The 20,087-nt window shown below is 52.9% G+C and overlaps 1 protein-coding gene across 16 annotated transcripts in view; it reads left to right on the top strand.

The window, feature by feature from the left end:
- Window positions 1-19,673, top strand: part of EPB41L1 (erythrocyte membrane protein band 4.1 like 1) — a 70,824-nt gene extending 51,151 nt beyond the window's left edge. For 6 of the 16 annotated variants that reach the window (XM_069807900.1, XM_069807946.1, XM_069807925.1 and 3 more), the window contains 10 exons: window positions 4,886-7,588; window positions 8,149-8,256; window positions 9,526-9,924; window positions 11,350-11,460; window positions 11,864-11,944; window positions 12,137-12,199; window positions 13,117-13,212; window positions 14,181-14,261; window positions 15,216-15,332; window positions 16,569-19,673. In XM_069807900.1, coding sequence (XP_069664001.1) covers window positions 4,886-7,588; window positions 8,149-8,256; window positions 9,526-9,924; window positions 11,350-11,460; window positions 11,864-11,944; window positions 12,137-12,199; window positions 13,117-13,212; window positions 14,181-14,261; window positions 15,216-15,332; window positions 16,569-16,577 — 3,768 coding nt within the window. In that variant the 3' untranslated portion in view covers window positions 16,578-19,673. The remainder of the gene's footprint in view (window positions 1-4,885; window positions 7,589-8,148; window positions 8,257-9,525; window positions 9,925-11,349; window positions 11,461-11,863; window positions 11,945-12,136; window positions 12,200-13,116; window positions 13,213-14,180; window positions 14,262-15,215; window positions 15,333-16,568) is intronic. The other 10 variants (XM_069807994.1, XM_069808004.1, XM_069808015.1 and 7 more) reach the window with 7 other exon arrangements.
- The last annotated feature ends 414 nt before the right edge of the window (window positions 19,674-20,087 follow it).

A 20,087-nucleotide genomic window follows, 5' to 3' on the forward strand; every position in this document is an offset into this window, starting at 1 on the left:
TGTTTGCTGGCCCCCCCAGGGTGGCTCCCCTCTCCAGTGATGGGCAGGATCCCTTGCCAGGACAGGGCTGTTGGTGAAATCTGCTCCCCTGACTGTTTCTTCTGGGCTGTGAGACAGGGTCCTGGGAGAGACCTTCCAGTGGAGCCCTGCTGTGCACCCGCAGGGCTGGCTGTGCTCTGGGTGAGGGGGCCATGCTGGAGACCAGTGCTGGGGGTCCTGAGGCAGTGCTGACTCTATGGCACAGGCACTCTGCAGGTGTCCGCTCCAGGTGCAAGCAGACAGGCAGCTAGAAGCTGTCTTTAGCAATCCCTCGTGCTTTCCTTTCACTTTGGCTATGGTTACAGTTCGCCAGGCCCAGACACCCTGAAATAGGGCATATCTGGAAGCATCAGAAATGTTGAACTATGCCTGTGCAAAGCAGGGTCATGCTGCTTTTGATGTCCTTGTGCAGTACCCACAGGTGAGGAATGTGGGCTCTCAGCACTGCTTGCATGCAGGTTTTATCTCGCGTGATGGTGGTTGTTTCCCAGGACAGCCAAGAGAACATACCACTGAGCAGAAGAAAACTGGTCTTTGAGACTTGATTCTGGTGTGGTTGGACCCAGCCATGCTCCACTGTGCTGCCCAGTGGTGCTGGGGTGCACATCCTGCCTGAGGACCTGCAGGGAAGACAGCAGAGCAGGAGCAGCAGCAGCATCGGGCAGGGGAGCAGACAAGGCAGGGGCAGGGGTGACGCTGGTCCCGCTCTTGCTCCTTTAGCACAGAAGCTGCCAGCGTTGGTGGGCTGTGCTCTACCAGCACAGCTGGAGCCTGAACCTGGGCTGGCTGGAGCACGCATCCCCAGGAGGCAGTCTGGGTGTGAGTGAGGGCTTGGGCACAGCCTTGGGCTTCAGCAAGGGTACAGGCATCTTCAGTGAAGCTTGGGCTCTGCAGCAGCATCTTCTGGTCCACGGTGGGACCCCCTACATGCCAGTATTTCAGAGCCGGTGGACAGAAACGGCAGAAGTGAGGTGCACACACATCTCTTGATTCAGAGAGTCTTCCCCTCCACCCTCCAGAGACCCTTGGGGTGCCAGGGGTGTGCTGGGGTGCAGATGCTGAGGTGGCCTCACTGGTGATTTCTCCCCAGGCATTAGTGGCTGAGACTCAGCAGCTGATATGTAAGAATTTGTCCTCTCCTGGCGTTTGGTTGCCATGAGGAATTTGTGGCCCCAAGAGGGTGATGACATGAGGACAGCACATCTGTGGAGCTTGGAGCTCTCATCACACTCAGCCAGAAAGTCACTCAGTGCTGAGGCTGGATTATCTGTCATCCCCAGCTAGATGCGTCTCCACCCTCCCCTCCATCCCTCAGTCCTCACTCGTGGAGGACCGGAATGCCGGGCTGGGAGGTGCTGGGAGTCTCTTCAGCTTTGGGTGACAAAGCAACCCAGTATCTCAATGTCTCAGATTCATGCTCCACTCCTTGTCGTGAGGCTCGTGCTTTCCTCTCAGGTGAGCTGGGTCTCCCTCAGGAGCAAAGAAAGACAGCAAAGGGAGAAGCCTCCTGCCTGCCCTGGGCTCTGTCCAAGTTTTGGGCCTTGTTGGCAGGGGCAGAAGGCTGTCTCTGCTCCATGCTGTTGTTTCTTTCCTTTCCATCAGCTTGCTTTCTCTTGTGATGTGTAGGCCACAGTGAGAATGGCCTTCCCAAATGCTCCTGTTCCCAGAGCAGATGCATTTGGGGGGGGCGGAAGGAAGTGTGAAAGTAAATTATCCCCTGGGAAGTTAAGGTTGCTCTGTGGACAGATCCTTCCCAGCATCATCACTTCTTAGACTCAGCTCCTGCCTTGGCACTCACTCTGTCCTGCCAGCCTACTGACTTCCAAAGCTCCAGAAGTTCTCTTCTTTCCTGGAGGACATACCCAAGTATCCAGATATTTGTTCCGAACATCCCCAAGAGTCCTCAAGCTCTGGAGACACAAGGGCTGCCATGAGCTGTGGAACCAGAGCTGTGGCCGGAGCTGGCTTTGAGCCCTCTGGAGCAGAGTTCAGATCACACCACAGTAGTTGACTGTTCCCTTGGAGTGGGCTGTGCTCATCCCAACAAAATTTGAGAAGGAAGCTGGTTTGGAAATAAATGTGGAGCTTTTGGGTTTTCTTTACTGGTTAAGAGGTGCTGCCATGGATGAACACATTGTTCCAGGCTTCAGAAGACTTGTCTTAAGGCTTTATGATCTACAACATCTATGTCAAGCCTTAGCTCAGAGAAGGAGCCTGAAGAAACTCATCATCTTTGTCCAGGGAAGGTTTCCTCCAAAGGACTCTGATTTGCAGCCAGAGAAGGGGGACAAGAAGGCTTCGCTGAAGAGATTTGTACATATGCTCACAACCTGTCCATCCTTGCCTTGTCTGCAGAAAGGGTTTAGCGATGAGACTGCACTGCAGGAGCAGAAGAGAAGCTGCTGTACCCTCAGGAAAGTAAGCAGTCTTCTGGTTGAATTGCCCCCAAGCATCGCTACTGAATGGGAAGACTGGTGTTGAGGGAATGCCAGAGACCACCCCGGGCTTCCCAGCAGACCCAGTGCAGCCGCTGAGTTAGTGATAATGTTGCTTTCATGGGTCAAACCCAACTGTGAAAGACATAGGTGCAACCTGGAGCTCCTGGCAGTCACCGACTGCCTCTGTTGCAATTTCCATGGACTAGGAAGAAATAAAACCTGCATTGGAGGCAAGTGTGGAGGAAGGCACCTGGAGAGCAGACGGTGCTTGGGAGCACAGGGTAAAGGGATATTGGAGAGGCTTGTGCAAGCGATGCTGTAGGGAGCTGGCGTGGGACAGGTCTCCTGAAGACCTGGCTCCTCCAGCGCAGGTACAGAGGGCTGCCTGGCTGTGGCAGGGTGCAGATGCCATGGCAGAGTCCCTGGCAAGGAAGGATCTGTCTTCCATCTGTGGAGGAGGATGCCCTTACTGCCATGTGTGTGGCATGGCTTGCAATGCACGTGTGCCATCCTGGCAGCTGCCCTCGCAGCGCGAAGAGCCTGCACCCACTTCTGCCCTCAGGTGGCTCGGTGTTCCCGCAGGGGCCCGGCGGCAGGCCATACCTGCACACAGCCCCTGGGGTGCCTCCCCGCCAGGCACAGCCCTGCTGGCACTCCTCAGGGATTTTTGGGGGGCAGCCACACTTTTGCCAGAGCCAGGGGCAGGGCGGCAGGCATGAGGTCTGCTGCTTTCCTGGGTGCTGCCAGGGCAAGGCCTGGGGCACTGTGCCTAGGGAGCTTTGCTTTCTTTGGCACCTGGTAAAGAAGGCAGGAGCTGGGAGGTGACATTTTTCTGCCAGGGGCTTTCACCATTTTCTGATTCCCCTCCCTGTGGAAGCCCTTCCACTAGTAATTGGTTTTCATCCTTTCTCTCTCTCCTCTAATCTCACCTTCTTTTCCCTTCCCTTTCGCTCTGCTTCCCTCTGCCCCCCTGTCTGCCCTTATTCAATATCAGTTATCAGGTTTCCATTTCGAGTGCAACTGCTCCAGATGTTTACCCAGACATCCCTGCATGGGGCATGGCTCATGTTTTCATGGATTATTTTTCCTAGTTTGAGCAGGGAGCGGGCAGCCAGTCTTCCCAGTCACTGGGGCTGGAGTGCATCCTGGTACCACAGAGGGTCAGTCTTGCCCAGCCTGCAGAAGTGACGCTGGCTCTGCCTGCAGGCAGGTGCCCAGGCAGCCTGTGTCATGGGCAGAGCCAGCCCCATGGTGAACTCCACAGGACCATGCCCGATGCCTGCAGCAATGCCCTTCATGTGTGTGCTGCCTACAGTAGAATGGCTGGGGATGCTGCTGGGCTTCCTCATCGGTGCAAATGTTTTCCTGCTGCTGTCTTCTCTTTCTACCTTCTGTTCCAGAAACGATTGAATTTTAGCAGTGCTTTGTTCTTGACACTTGTGAAGTCTTTAGCTGTCTTGCAGGACAAACGTGAATCTACAAAGTGTACATAGTAACAGTAATCTGGCATCCTCCCCTGCACAGCAGCACAGATATACTGTGTGGTATATCACACACCCACTGTGTCCTTGCTGCAAGATGCTCCACAACCTTTGCTTGGTCCTTGCTGCAGTACCCATAGCTGTCTCAGTGGCCAAGCCTGTGGTATTCTTTTACATTTCACAGGTAACCTTTTACAGGTTACATTTTCTGAACTGCTTGGTTTCAGCATTGCTAGAAACCTCTGCTAAATAATTGTTTCTGATGAGATTTCCCTGGAGAGCTGGAAAGAAAGGATGGACTTTGGAGTGAATCTGAGCTGCAGCGTCTGGTAGGAAGGGGAAAGGGCCTTTCTGATGCCTAAAGGTGGTTTCTTTTCCTGCTTATGTTCCTGGCAGTCTGACATAGTCTTAGGGCATGTGGATGAAGCTGAGAGTGAAGCTACTCAAAACACCGTTGCCTACAATGAAATCTCACCCTTTGCTCATGGAGATTGCTAGAGCCAGCTAAAACCAGAATTCAGATGGGGAGTCCCAGTTGGGTTTAACCAGCTGTGTTCCCCTGCCTCATGAGAGATGTCCTGATGGCTGTTAATGTGTCTGCTGGGAGCATTGCTCCTGCTTCTGTACTTCCAGCAAAGCTGCAGATACTGCAGGTATGTCAGTGACCCACTGCCCAGAGCAAAACATGATCCCTGGAGAGGCTAGAGGAGCTCAGTCCCCATCATGGCATCAGGCCTCTTATTCTGTTCATCAGCAAGTTGCCAGGCTCTCTGTATAGACCCTGCCTCAACTCTTGCATGAATAATAATAATAATTTAGTCATCCCTGTCCGAGGCAGATCAGCTTTCTGTTACTCATGACAGCAGTCATCAGCAGTTAGGTAAAGTATGTTTGATGCTAACTCTTCTTGCTCCAATTGCAATGCAGGGCTCGGAGCATTGGGTATTTATAGAGAGAGAAACTCCTAGGCTGGAAGCAGTAGCTCTAAAGAAAGCTCTGGGAGTCAAGAAAGAAGAAGCACATGCAGATACCTCAGAGGTGAAAATGAGTGCGAGTGTATTGAAAGTGGAGATGGCAGTAGGGAAAGCCAAGGAAGTGGCAGGCCAGGAAGAGCCAGCAGATGCATCCCTGGATACCCGGACAAGAGCAAAAATGATCGCTAGTCCAGAGGATTTTGAGTCTGTCTGGGAGGATGAGATCTATGAGAAGGAGGCCAGGGGGGAGCCCAGCCAGGAGGCAGAGCACCTGTCAGCTGAGAGTGCAGAGGAGCCCCAGGAGGAGGGTGAGGAAGCAACCACCAGAGAGCCAGGTCTGCCCAAGCCATGCCAGCAGCCTGAAGAGAGGCAGAGGACCAAAATTTTGGGGCCAGAGCCTCCCCAGGGAGAAAGCGAGGTGGTCTCCAGGGAGTGTGCTTCTGCAGCCTCCAGGAAGCAGGAGGCCAGAGTGCTGGCCACAGCCACAGAGCTCATGAAAATTAAAGTGAAGGCTAGTGATGAGAGCTCAGAGACTTCTGCAACCCAGAGGATCATCTACTTAGGAGACCCAGAGGGAGAGGAGAAGGACAGTAAAACACACCTGCTCTCAGAGACTGGCTTGGAGGAGAGACCAGAAGCCACTGAGAACACGTCCAGGGAGGGATCTGGGCACACGGCACCTGTGGCAGAAGGTTTCCAGCCCTCTTCCTCAGCAAGCCAGCAGCACAGGGCATTGTCTGGAAAATCTCCTGAAGCACTGGAGCAGCCGGGGACAGGCTGTGATGGGACCAGCCTGGTGGAATGTCCTACCTTGGGGCAGGAGGAAGGGCTGCCTCTACAGCAAGAGAAAGCATCTGCTGGGCTGACAGGCTGCGAAGCACCTGAGGGAGGTGAAGCCCTGCCATGTTCCCAAGAGGTGGGACAAGAGGAAACAGATCTGCAAAGCCCAGTGGGAGGCTTGAAGCCGTGTGGCCTGGCAGGGGATGGCCGCAGGGCTGAGGAGCACAAAGGGAGCCCAGTACAGAGCCTGGACATCTGCATGGCAGTGGAGGGGCTCTCAGGAAGGATTGGAGCAGATGGTGACAAGGAGGGAAGTGCCAGAGTGGTTCTTCAGATGGAAGAGATAGAGACCAAGTCACCTCCATCAGTTGTGCCTCGTCAGGGCCACCCTCCCACCACCATGGGGTTGGAGGGGGATAAACCCAGCACTCCTGCCCCTAAACCCTTTCACCAGCAATCCAGCCCTGTCCCTGCAGAGCCAGTCTCTGGCACTGAGCCTGAGGGCAGAGACCTGTCTCAGGGCACCAGCCCTGTAAGAGGTGTGGGCATACCCAAGATCGTGAATCCCTCAGCAGAGGTGGAAAGCAAGGAGGCAAGCCCTGTAGTAGGCAAAGGAGCACCCAAGGACATGAGCCCTGTAGCAGAGGTAGCAATACCCAGTGGTGCCAGTCCTGAATCTGAAGAACAACCCCAAGACATGGGCTTTGCTACATGTAAACCACACCAAGGTGCAAGTCCTGTTGCGGGAGGACCACCCGAAAACACAGGCACTGCAGCAGAGTCGATCCAGGTCAGAGACCCGGCCACAGGGGGGGTGGCCCAGGACATGGGCCCTGTCGCAGCAAAGGCAACCCAGAGCAAAATCCCTGCCACAGAAGAGCCGCTTCAGGAGAAGCCCATGATAAAAGAGCTCTCCCAGGACATAGGGCCCACATCAGGGAAACTGACCAGAGATGAAGGCTGTGGGATGGAAGAATTGTCCGATGACAAAAGCCCTTACATGGAAGAGCTGCCTCCCAAGGCAGAAGAACCAAAACAACAGATTGAGGCCATAATAAGAGACCTGCCCCAAGAGGGTCCCATAGCTGAAGGGCTGCTTCACACTACAGATTCCAAAGTGCAAGAGCCACCTTGGGACTTGGAGTTTAATGTGGGACAAGATCTGCAGGGCAGGAGCACTGCAGTAGAAGAAACCACCAGGGACAGTGACCTTGCTCCAGGGCAGCCACCGCAGGATAAGTGTCGTCCCAAAGAAGCTGCTGATGTTCTGCACTCCCACTCCACTGTAGCAGGATTGTGTCAAGGAAGCAAAACATACCGTCTCTCTACCTTGATCTATGAAGGCAGAGAAGAGCAGCAAGCGAGCAGTGGGACACATCAAATAGAGTCTCAGTTGTTGATGTTTGTGGCTGGGAGGACAGGAGCTGTGTCCCAGGAGCATGAAGATGTCACTGTGGCCCCAGGTAGCTGGCAGAACAGTGAGAGCTACAGGAAAACCTCAGTGGCCTCTAAGATTAAGATGTTCGAGCAAAGTGAAGCAGAGCGAAGGGCAGCCCAGGAGGGACAAGAGCGTGTGCCTGAAGCTGAGACATCAGCAAAAGCAAAGGGGAAGATGGATCTGGCACAGGACATGCTTTTGAACACAGGCCTTGCCTCACCGCCAGCGATGCTAGTCACTCCGGTGGGACCTGCATCCAGTGCAGGCTCCTTGGCCCTTGGGCAAGGAGCTGGTTCAGGAGACACCTCCCAGCCTCTCTCTCTGAAGAAAGATGTTTCTATTGTCCTGGAGCACGAAGGAGAAGACAATGCTGACGTGGCTGGTGCTGACCTGGCCTCCCCCGACTCTGGCTGCGAACTCACACTGGCAGAAGCCGTGGTAACTCTTCCAATGAACTGTCCGGATGGAAAGTTCATGCGCATGTTGTGTGGCTCTTTATTACCATGTTCAGTGGCTCCTCACACATCCATTGACTGACAGCAGTCGCTTTGCATCCCCTGTCCTTTTATGTATGTGTGTGTGGTCAGGCTTATTTGCTGAATGCAGACCTGCTGGCCAGTTGGTTCATCAGCTTCTGTTTTGTGACCCCCCCCGACATTTTGGCTCCCTGGAGAATGCCGCTCGCTAAACCCGAGAGTGGGCACCCCAGCTTCATGACCAGGAGCAAGAAAGGGAGACGGGGGGTGGCTGAAGGAGCTGCGACTCTGTCACAGACATGCACACACACACGTAGCAGCAGCGTGCCCACGCTTCCAGCTTCTCCCTTGCATTTCTTAAGTTGATATCCCTTCTTGCTTAGCTCGCCGGCCTTACCCACCCTCCCCTGTCTTCAGCAAGCTGGTGGCTGGATGATGAAATAGCTTTCTTCGCTCTTTTAAGTGCTAGATCAGCTCCTGTAGAGTTCTTTTCCTTACAACTAACCATTTTCTCTAATCCAGAGCAAATCTCAGGAACCAACTGGGGAAGAAAAGGATTTATCTGACCTGTCAGTAAAATCCAGCCTGAAAGAAGAGAATGTAAAGACTGCTGTTCCAGTGGTCTTCCAGGTCTCAGTGCTGTTTTACTAACTGCTTCTTACCGTAGTATGAAAGCTCACCTTAACCAGCTGAGGGCTGTGTGCTTCCAGCTCCTCTCCCCATTGCAGAGCTGTTATGTATATATTTATACATATACACACACACGAAAACATGTATGCAGGTGTGTTCCTCTTGAGTTTGTTTGACACCCCATTTGTCATACCTCTCAACCTCCCAGCAGTGCCAAGGGAAGGTTGTGCCGGCACAGCCTGGCCCATTGCGGGGATGGCTCTGGCTGCAAATGCTTGGACCAGAGTCCAGGAGGTGGGTTTTCTCTGGCATCAGTGGGCTTAGAGCTCTTCCTAAGGGAGAACTGCCTAGAGCAAGATGCAAAGTCCAGCAATGGGTCTAGATTTCCCAAAGTCCAGCATGGGTCTAGATTTCCCATGGGATCATGGCAAAGCGTGGTGAGGGGAAATGTACCCTCTGATGGTGGAGTTGAGAGGTATGTCCATGTCTGGAGAAGTGCTAACGGAGGGAGGGCATCCCCTGGCTCTGATCGTGCTGTCAATTACACTGACCAAACACTTAACCAGGTCATCCTTAAGACTCACCCCTGGCTGCGTGAGGTCTGTGGAGGGGGACTGTTGTGTTGGTGGGGCAGATTTATCCCCCCAGTGCAGGCAGCCACCCCGGCATGCATGGCTGGTGGGCAGCACCAGTGGGGCTGGTCCTCCTCACTCTGGGGTGATGCTCTGCAGGGCCCACAGAGATGCTCAGTGGAATTGGCACACTCCTTTGCTTCTCCTTCACCATGCGTGGCTTCTGGGGCCCTTTTCTTTCAAACTCTTCTCTCTTTCTTTCCCTTTGTTTGGTTTTTTTTTGAGTGCCCAACCTTACTGACATACGATAGCAATGGTGTCTGAGCTGTTTCTGAATGTCTCTTAACAGACCTGTTGTTTTGCATACATCTGCTTCCACTGGGTGCACTGATGTGCCTCCAAGCTGGCCAAGCTATTCTGTGTGACTGACCCTTTTTTGAGATGACTAATTACCGATAGACTTTTGGCAAAATCAGATTGAATAACCCTTCTCCCCCCACCCCACCCCTGCAAAGTTGCTGCTGTCAGAAAGGTTTCAGTCTCCATGCTTGAGTTGTGTTTGACTCGACTCTGTGATGTTTGCTGCAGCCTTCTTTCTCCTCCTCCTCCTCCCCTCTCCCTCATCGGCACTGCCAGTGCTGCCATGCCACATGGTGCTCACTGTCTCCGTCTCTCTCCGCCATTGTGTCTCATTCAGAGAGCGGGCTTGAGGGAGGGCATTGAGGAGAAAGCTAAGCCGCCTCGGCACAGGGCTCCCGAGAGTGACACTGGTGATGAGGAGCAGGACCAGGAGAAGGACTCGGTCTTTCTGAAGGACAACCACCTGGCCATCGAGCGCAAGTGCTCCAGCATCACGGTCAGTTCAACCTCCAGCCTGGAAGCAGAGGTGGACTTCACAGTGATCGGTGACTTCCATGGCACAGCCTTTGAAGACATCTCCCGGAGCCTGCCTGAGCTGGACAAGGACAAGAGTGAAACGGAAGACGAAGGCCTAGTTTCCTTCCAGCACACTGTCAAAGTAGTTCCTGGACCGGAAGAGGATGTCAAAGGCGGAGAGAAGGTCTCCCAGCCCAGCCCAGATGTCTCCCAGCTAGAGGTACACAGGGACACCATTCCACTGAGACTGTCTCAGTGCCATCGTGCCTCCATGTTTCTTATCCTGGTGCCTGGTATTGCTGTGCTGGTGTGCACTCCCACACTGGTTTGGAAGAGCATGCTAGCTTTCAAACATCCCCAGGCTCCTCTCCAGTAGCTGTTTTCCCCCGATGCACGCTGTCGTCTGTGTTGCATGGCTCTGTTGTGTGTTTTGTGCATCTGCTAACCAGGAGAAGTCATTGTCATCTCTTAATCCCCCACGTTTGCCTGCCTACCCTGTCCCTCACACCACTACAGCATGTCAGCAGCTGGGAATGGCACATGTCACTAACCAACGGCTCTGTCCTTGTGTTTTGCATGAAGTCAGGGACCAGTTTGTGTAGTGAAGAGAAATGTGCTGCCAACTAACCTCTCTGGTCATGCTGGGGCTGGGAGGGATTTATTGAGTAGCTTGTGGGAGTGCTCCAAAGCTTGTGGAGGGTCACTCCTGTGCTGGGAGCAATTGTAACGGGCTAAGAAAAATGAATGCAGCATGCATGTAGAATTTGAGTGTACACCACAGGGAGAGGACAACAGAGCCAGCCCCAGCTTGGACAAAACATAGCCTTGCCTCTGTGCTGGGCCAGGGCCATCTCCTGCCCGGTCAGCGCTGGGGCAGCCCTCCAGCCCTGGCAGGTAAGTCCCCAATGCTGCATGGAGCTGCCAGGGTGAGTCCAGACCTGGAGCCAGGAAAAAGCTGCAGAATTAAAGGGAGCTTTCTCTGAGCCAGCCTGGAAACCCTTGTGCAGAGCATCTGATGCCTTGGGCTCCTGGGTCACCGTGGGGCCATGGGCATGGGTCATCAGCTCCACACTGCCCCGTGGCTGGCAGTGGGCAGGGGAGGCTTTTGGCTCGGGAATGCTGAGCGCTGGCTAAGCATCCCCTGTGCAGGAGCCCTTGGCAGCTCCAGTTTCCTGTAGTGGGGGAGTGCTGGGAACCTGTCTCCATTCCCCCAAGTTTCTGACACCTTGGGTGTAAACACAGCCTCTGGGAGCTGGTGCAGATCATAAACCTGCTGCGGGACACAAGTGAAATGAGTTTGGTGGGTCTCACCCACCTTCTGAAGACCAGTTTAACCTAACCCATGGTGTCTATAAATCTATCAAAAAAATCTCTGAAAACCTCAGGGACAGAGCATCAGGTCTGATTTGGGGTATGTCTGTCACACAGGGCACTTTGCATGGTGGCTGTCTGCCCAGGGCAGCAGCCTGGTCTCTGCTCTTTGGCCAGGTAGGACTCAGCATGATGCTTGCAGGATGTCATACGTGTGTGGCACTTGCAGAGGAGTGGGGCAGGGATGCTCTGCTTGTGGGGGCTGGTGCACAAGGAGCACTCAGGGCTGTTGGCATTGTGCCCCAGTGCCTGACTTGCTATGTTTCTTCTGCAGTCATCAGCCCCAAAAATGGATGCTGTGACCATCGGCCTGGGGCCGGGCATGAAGAAGCCTGAAGCAGATGGCTCTGCTCTCCACCACATCGGCACCACAGACACAGCCCAGGTGATGTGGTGGCTCTGTCCTCTTGTGGCCCTGCTCCCTGATGGCTCTGCCAAGTCTCAGTCCAGCAAAACCTGTCCCCGGGCAGCAGCACTGGGATGGCAGGTGTCCGAGTGGGGTGGTCGGGGGCCTCTGCTCACCCTTGTCTTGCTGGACTCCCCAAAACATCAAACTAAAACCCACCCAGAGATATTCTGTGTGCATCCCTGGCCCCATCTGCCATGCCAGTGGGCAGCACTGGCACATGGGCACATCTCCAGAGGGTGATGGCCACAGTACACGCTGCACCACAGGTGTCCGTGGCCTCGTGGCCCTCCCCAGCTTCCTCTGGCAGAAAGGATGTTCCTGTGAGTGTCACCCCCTCCCTGGCACCTCCAGGCTCACCAGGTTTCCTTTGCCCCAGCAGGTGGAAGGAGGCACCCCGGGCAGCAGGGATGCCACTGCCACTGTTCACGCTGGCACCGCAGAGATGGCACTGGCGACCTCAGTAAGCGGGGCTGGCCCCTTGAGAGGTGGGGGAGCCGCTGTCCCCTGCCGTCCCTCTGCTCCGGCGAGGGCAATGGGCCAGCTGTGCTGGGGGGGATGACCCTGCCCCGCTGGGGATGTCTGCGGAGGGTGACCTGCCATGTTTGCCCCCGCATTGCATCCGAGCCAATGCACCCATCTGCTCTTCTTTCAGGATCACAGCACCAAGGCTGGGAAAGGGGCTGTTCCCACAACAGACCTTCGCTCCCTCTCACCGGTGAGGGGGGGCATGTGGTGCCAGCAGCCTGGCCAGGTGGTGGGGAGGGAGGGAGGCAGGCCTGCGGGGCTGGGAGTGGCTGGGGTTAGTCCCACAGGGCCCCCTCCTGTGTTCCCAGCACTTGCACCCTTGGCTAGTGTGTTGGTACTGGGAAGAGCAGAAGGATGCTCAGAAGGTTGGGAAGTGAGATGGCACGGGACCCCCTGCCCGTGGCCTTTCTCCTGTGCCAGACACGCACCTTGAGCATCTGCTGGAGGAGGAGAGTTCCTAAAAAATAGCCCAGTCTCATAGCAGGCTGAGGTATCTTTAGCCCTGGGTGTCCTGCCTGGCCACCCAAGGCCACATGCAAAGTCTCCTGACTCCCAGTGGAGGTGACGACCATGAACAACCCTGTCCAGCAGCAGGCCTTCCTGTGTAAAGGAAGTTTTCTACTCAATTGCCTCATTCTGATGGAGTCAAGCCTGGCCAAACACCACGTGCTGCCCCAGGCTCATCACTTTGTGCAGCAGGGAGAACGTACCCAGCACTGCGTGGCTGGAGCACCAGCGCAGCCTTCCCAGCCCTCACCACACAAAGCAGGGACGGGCAAAGCTTAGAGGTAGCTTGAGAGCTCTGCACTTAGGGTGTCCCTTAGGATGGATGGAGAAGAGCAAAATGCAGCCATGAAATCATCTCCCTCCTGCAGAGGCCCTTCCTGCAGCTCTGGGCTTGGGGTAGCTGTGGAAACCTGTCCCTGGCCCCCCCCAAAACCATCCAGTTGGAAGCACAGTGCAGTGTCCTTTTTTCCCTTGCCACTCTCCCTTCCCGTGCTTGGCTGCGTAGGTGCATCCCAGTGGGAAGGTCCCAGCTCTTTGGGAGCCAGCATTGGGGGCTCCCCTGTGGCGGCCCTGTTGATGCCGCTGCTCTCTCTTCTGCAGATCACCAGCGGCTCTGCTGGGAAGGAAGTGCTCACCAGCATATTCAGTGCCACTGCAGAAACCCTCTCCACTTCCACCACTACCCACGTTACCAAGGTAAGAGCAGCTCCAAAGCGGGCAGCTGGGGGGTTCCTGATGCAAGCCACTGGAATTGGAGGATGGGTGGATTTATATTGTGGTTAGTACAAGCAGAAAATGCCTCCTTACAAGCTGGAAAAGTGTATGCTGTCCTGTGGGGGATGGCGAGCCAGCACAGCACCCCATGCCCCACTGTGAGTGCTCTGTGCCCGGTTTGGCCCTGCTGTGCTGCCCCTCCCATCCAGCCAGGTGTGACCGTGGGGGGCTGCAGGCAAGGACAGCCAGACGTTGGCTGTTTGTCACCTGTGTACCACCCACAGGGACTATGAACACTTGCTGTGCCCTCCTCTACTCCTTGGTAGATTGGGAGGGCAGGGAGTCATTGGGGCGAGAAGGAAGATCAGTGTGCAGTGTTGCTGACTTCCTGGAGCCAACTGCAGTGGTGGAAGGGACTCCAAGTTAGGCTGCCAGCAGCGTGCATGTGAGTCCCTGCCTGTGCAACTGGGGTGAGTGTTCCCAGATGTACCTAGAGCCAGACCCCAGGTCCCTGTGGGCCAAGAAGCCCACAGCACCAGTGCTGGAGCATCTCACCTTGTGTCAGCTATGGGAACCATGTTAGCCTGGGGTGTATTGGGTTTATTAGAGCCGGAGTGGCACAGGCAAGGGGGACTGATGGTAGGAAATGGAGTTAAGGCTGCATCAGAGGACCTCACCCATTGCCATTTCATTCCCAAATTAAGGACACATAAATGAAAGCAGAAGCTCGGTACCTGCCACCTGGCCCTTTTTCTCCCCACCTACGGCCAGCTGTGTCTTGCTGGTTCTAACCACGCACCTAGTCAAGGGTAGTGGGAGATACACTTAATTATGGGGGGAGTTCCTAAGGTGATGCTGGCATTGTCCCTCCGCCCGTGGGCAAAGCTGCATCCACCAGAAGCTGGCTTGTTGGACAGCTGTGGGTGAGTGCTCTCCTTCTTCTTGTGCAGACTGTGAAAGGAGGGTTTTCCGAGACCCGAATAGAGAAGCGCATCATTATCACAGGAGATGAAGATGTGGACCAGGACCAGGTAGGAGCAGGACACCCTGCCTTTGCCCGGCTCTGGCTGCCCCCAGCTGCAGCACCACATGCTTCTGTTTCTGGCTTGTACCTGTTTACTCCTTCTCTCCAAACACTGACCCCTGAGGCCCCAAACCTACCAGCTCTGTCCAGCAATGCAGGTCCCCATGGGGTGTAGTGGCACCCATGTGAAGCCCCAGCCCAGCTCCCATCAGTGCCCAACACAGCAGTGAAGCAGCCATAAAGGTTACATGCCAGCACAGAGCCCAGTGATGGGATCACTTTTTTATTTTCTTAAAACACATTTCCAGTTGCCCTTTCTCCAAAGTGACCCAGGTTCTTTCTCTCTTTCCAGCACAGTCTCACTACAGATTGACTCACTCCAAGTGATGGTGTTTTGCATCTGCCTCCATGATAGAGGAACAAAAAGTGACAAACTTTTATAATGAAATAACAAAGATTGACATAAATCTCTAGGGCCACAGGATCATTTTCCTGTGGCCTAACCCTTTGGGATTTCTTCCTTAAGGAGAAAAATGAAAAAGCTAAAGTATTTAAAAGGCTCTAAAATAATTTTTAGATTTTTTTTAGAATGATAATAATAATTTAAATTAGATTATTACTGTAAATTTTTCTAGGGTTTTGCTGCAGAGACAATTGTTGCTGTTCCTTTGCTTGGGTTTCAGTATGGAGCCTGAGACATAGTACATCTCTACAGGAAAAAAAACAGCAAGAGAAAAGCAGTGCATGAGGCATTCCAACGGTGTACGAATCCCTGATCAGTGATGCGTTCCAGCCTTTTCTGCCAGGCTATGTGGGTTCAGCTTTGAACCTCTGTATCCGTGTCCTCCTGGAATCCCACTCAGCTCCAGCTGCTTTCTGTCTGCTGGTTCTGTCTGGCTGAGAGCAATGTAGCAGGCTTCAGGGAAGTGACAATAAATGCTTTCATCCTTCTGGTTTCTAGGCACTGGCTTTAGCAATCAAAGAGGCAAAACTACAGCATCCCGACATGCTGGTAACCAAAGCTGTGGTATACAGAGAAACAGAACCTTCTCCAGAGGAACGGGACAAGAAACCGCAGGTATGTAGAGAAGTTACTAGGCATGATTTATACCTGCTGTGTAAGGGGTGGATATAACGGGGCAAGTGTCTCTGATCCTCACCAGCTGCAGGAGCTGGTAGGTGTCACTGCTCTTTGGAACTGAGAATGGCAGCTCTTGGCCAGCAGTTCCAGTTCCGGTGTTGACTCTGGGCACGGCCACCCGGCTGTGGTTAGAAAGCCAGTGCCATGCCACCAAAAACAGTTCTGCAGATGTCGCCTTACTGTTCTGCTCAGCAGAGGGGCCAGCGTCATTTGCGTGTAAAGAAGAAAGGACCTGCTTGTCCCCCTGGGGCAGGGAGGGAAAGAGGTGATGCCAGTTTTGGGGATGGGCTGAGTAACTTGGCTACAGGTTCTGCAAAGCCAGTCCAAAGTATCAGACCAATATTTGCAAAAAAAAAGAGGTTTCTTTAGTCCCATTCAGATCACCAGGTTGTCTTTTTATACACATGCAGGTGCAGGCAGCAGCACCCAAGGTTTGCACCTCCCTGCAGATGCCCCAAAGCACTCACAGCCCCGGACATTTTTCTTCAGGGCAAAGCTGGCTTGAGGAGTCCTGCCCCACTCTTAACCCCCTACTCTGACCCTGTTGCTCCCCCATCAGCCAGGTTGCTGCAGCTCTTCAGTGCTGGCACAGCCCAACAGACCTCTGTGTCAGAGCAGCTGAGGGGCAGAGGAACATGGTGGAAAGGGGAGGGGAAGCTTCTGAAGGCAGCTTCACTGCTGAAAAATGTATGAGGAGATCTGTCACCAGCCAGGCTGCAGGTGCATTTTGAGAGGCCTCTTTGGAAATGTGATTTTGTGTTTCTTTGTCATGTGAAGATTGTGTTTGGCAGCTTTTAAGCTTGGAAAAGTGACCAGTTCCATTGCAGCTTGGAAGGTCAGAAGAGGCTCTTGCATCTGCCTAATCTTACCTCCCACAGCACAGTACAAACAAGCAAGCCCAGACACTTCTGCATCACTTAGGGAGCCACCCAATTTTAATTGAATGGCTTAAAGTAAGGGAGCAGCGACTCACTGTTACCTCCTCCATACAGCAACACCAGCCCAGTGAATTAGGAGTTCCTGCTAATTACCAGAGGTCCTGGTAATTAAGTGTAAGCTGTAGCCCCAGGTGTTTGCAAATTTACTGTCCAGTGCTCTCATACAAAGAGGAGCCCTTTTATAGCTGAAGAAATCAGCACCCCATGACTGGTCATTTCCATCTGCCTTGTACAGGAATCTTGACCAACATGTTCAAGGAAGTTGTCATCTGTATTCAAACCTGGAGAACAGCGGAGAAGGAGCCTTCATGCTGGACTTGTCAGCAAGACATAGACATCCTGGCTGCAATGTTCATGGCGAGAGACAAAAATTTTTTAAAAAGGAATAGCAAATATATTATATATATATATACATACATACATATATATATATATATAAAACCAGGAAACAAAATGCATCCTTGCACTGCTGCTATATGCTGGAAATGAATAGCAAACACCAACAACAACAAACAAAGCCAACCCTCTGCAGATAAATTGAAGAGTTTACTGGATTGGTGATAAAATAAGATTTAAAAAGTCATAATAATAATAATATTGTTAACAATACAATAAGCCACCATCTTGCATGTTACATTAAAGGATACACAATCATGAGTTCATTTGTTGCATACTGAATGGAAAGGAAAACTGCTTTGCAACAAAGCAAGAAATAAGCAAACTGAAATAAAAAAACACAAGCAGAAGCAAAACCATTCCCCACCTCTGGAAGGAAGAGAGAAAAACAATGAATTTATTACCTTAGAGTTATTTTCCGATTCGCAAGTGTCATTTCACCCTTCTCATTCCATGCTGGTTCTTTTGCTTCTTTTGGGGTTCTGTTAACTCTTTCCCTTCTGTTCCTTATCTTCTTCTCTGTGGACTTGTCCAACCTCTTGTTCTCTGAAGGTATTTAAGAATGGATTTCATTTCAAACAAAACAAATTATATGTATATGGTTTCTCATTTATAAAATGCAGCCTGTAGGGGTTTCATATGGATGTGCATTTAAGTTATGTATATTATTATATATAACGAGGGGGGAGGGAGGGAACAATACTGAAATACTTCAACAGTGCTGGTAAATATGATGATGACATTTTTAAATTATTAACTCTTTGATTGACTGTGGTTGGTGTATTTTGAGACTCTTAGATCACGTGTGGGACTCTCAGTCCTGCAAGAAGAGAGCGGGGAAGGTTTCAGCCACTGCTGTTTTGGGGGGGAAGGGGAGAGGGTGAGAGACGGGAGATGTCCCACTGGGTGATCTGCAGTGTATGGTGGTTGGATTTGGAGGGTCAGTGGTGATTTGGAGGGGCAGGGAAGGAGGTTGAAACTGCAGCTCCGGCAGCTGTAGGCAGGATCATCTCCCCGGCCCTCACCCAGAGCCACGGGAGTCAGCTGGGAGCAAGGTAGCAGCTGCAGGACTGCATTCATCACTCCTCTCCAGCCTCCTGAGCCGTGCTGGTGGTTGGGGTGGTTTTGCTTTTTTTCTGGATCCCAGTAATGAAGTTACTTGAGCTTTATAGTAGGGTCAAAGGCAGAGGGGTTGTTTCTGCCCTGTCTCCCCTGCTGCCCGGCATGTGATGGCAAGGGCTGCCTGAGGCGCTGCGGGCTGGTGACAGTGATGGCAGGGCAGTCCTTCCCCTGACCTGTCTAGGGATGAGCAGTGGAGAGACCGTGCTGTCTCCATTGCTGCAGAGCATCCCCAGCATCCCAGGCTGGATGAGAGAGCCCAGGCCCTCTGTGTAAAAAGGTGCGTGTTGAGGAGATGTGAGTGGAGCTGCCTTCCCCCAAATCATCCCAGCTCAGCCTTTAGCCCCAGGCTTCCTCTAAGGCTGCCTTTGGAAGGGGATCATGGGCCAAGCCCAGGGCCTCGTACACTGTGAACCAGGCAGTTAGGGTAGACTTGGAACCAAAATCAGAAAGGAAAGGAAATAAACGGGTTTCCTTCTTGGAATCATCTCTAGCTCCTGTGGAAACAGAAGGGCCCATAATTCTGCACCATTTTGCCTTTAGTCTCCCACCCCTCACACAGACTGTGCCCAGAAATAAGTGCATTTTGCCAGGTCCTGCAATGGCTCAGAGGATGACAGTGAGCAGGCGAGCCTGTGCTGCAAGGATGTTGTGGGCAGACCCGGCTCACCGCCTTTGTTGTCTGAGGAGAGAGCCGGCTCCCTGGCAGCCATGGTTTACCAGTTGCTTGCTAGTATGTCCCCATGAAGTCTGTTCTCCTTCTGGCAGAGAGGTTTCTCCTGCAAGCGTGAAAGGCATGAGCACAAGCTGCTTGGGAATCAGACAGAGCTGCTGGCTGGTTCCAGTGCTGCCAGGTTGTGAGGGTCTCCCCAGCTTCCATCCGAGCACCTTCAGCTACCTTTCGAGACCAGACCCCCAACCAAAGAAGAGTTAAGGGAGTTGCAAAGAGGCTACTTTTCTCTTTTCTTTTTTCAATGCACCCAAACCAGCCGTAATCAGCAGTGGCACTTTCAGAGAGAGAGGTGGGGTGGCGGAGGACTCATGGTCTGCACATGGTGCTGGTGTTGATCAGCTCACTGTGTGTTTCATACTCAGAGGAGCCCACCTGGCTTTGATATATTTACAACCCACCAGAGGCTACTGTGAAGCTAGATACTTGCTTTTGACATTGTGTACAGTTATAAAATCGAAGGCTACTGTTAAAATTAGTGGCCTTACAGAGTTAGACTTGATGTGTGCTTGGAATGACATGAGTTATATTTGGAGTGAGCAGATCCAGTCCCTGGCTTCCGCAGCGTGTTTAATGGGTGGCAGTGTTTAAAAACTTAAAAAAAAAAAAGAAAAAAGAAAAAAAAAGGAAAGAAAAAAGCTTGCTGCTTGTTTGCCTGGTGAGGTGTGGGTTTCTGCGGCTCAGCAACAACTGAGGCCCCTGTGGGCTCAGCTCCCCCAGCCTGCCCATCAGCTTGCTCCGTTTCAGATAGCTGATCACTGCTTGTTTTCTTCCAGGGGCTTTTCTGTTGAAAGGGGTGGGAGACACGAGTGCCTGTTTTTACCTGATCCCACAAATTCATTCCAAACCTGGCCTGTGATTGCATGAGTAATAATAACAGTAACAATAATTAATAATATTTATTTTTATTTGAGAAGCACCTTACCAACCAACTGCAACGCTCTGTTGTTCCTTCACTAACTCTCCTTTTCTCTTCCCTTGTTCTCCCTCTCCCCCTTCGGTCATACTCCTTTACAGTGCTCAGTGGTGTATGCGTGTGTGCTCACTGTTCTTGTATTCAATAAAAGTGAAATAAATGTGTTTGATGCTAAATCATCTTGGGGCCTCAGTGGACTCTTTCCTACCAGGAGGACGGAGAAGTGAAAGGGGGACCTTGAAACCTGGGTCTCTGCACACGGCAATGCTGGACTCTAGAGAGGCCACCAGGTTGGGTGGTGGGGCTGGGAGCGGCTTCACACGTGGCAGCTGCCGACCCTTGTAGGCTCGCGTGGGGCAGCAAAGGCAGTTGTGGGGGATGCTCAAAACCCAGAGAGAGGAGGTGGCAGCCATCCCTGAGGAGCCCGACTCTTGTCTGTCAACCTGGGAGGGAGGATGTGGTGCTGTGAGGGCGTCTGTCCTGCAGTGGGGTCTTGTAGATCTGTCTCGCTGCGAGGGTCTCCGTCTGTGCCGCTGCAGGGCTCTCAGTCCCCGGCTGGGAGGACTGGGAGCCCAGGGAACGGCTGCCAGCTG

The sequence above is a fragment of the Haliaeetus albicilla genome, chromosome 2 (genome assembly GCF_947461875.1).
Source record: "Haliaeetus albicilla chromosome 2, bHalAlb1.1, whole genome shotgun sequence".
Taxonomy (NCBI): Eukaryota; Metazoa; Chordata; class Aves; order Accipitriformes; family Accipitridae; genus Haliaeetus; species Haliaeetus albicilla.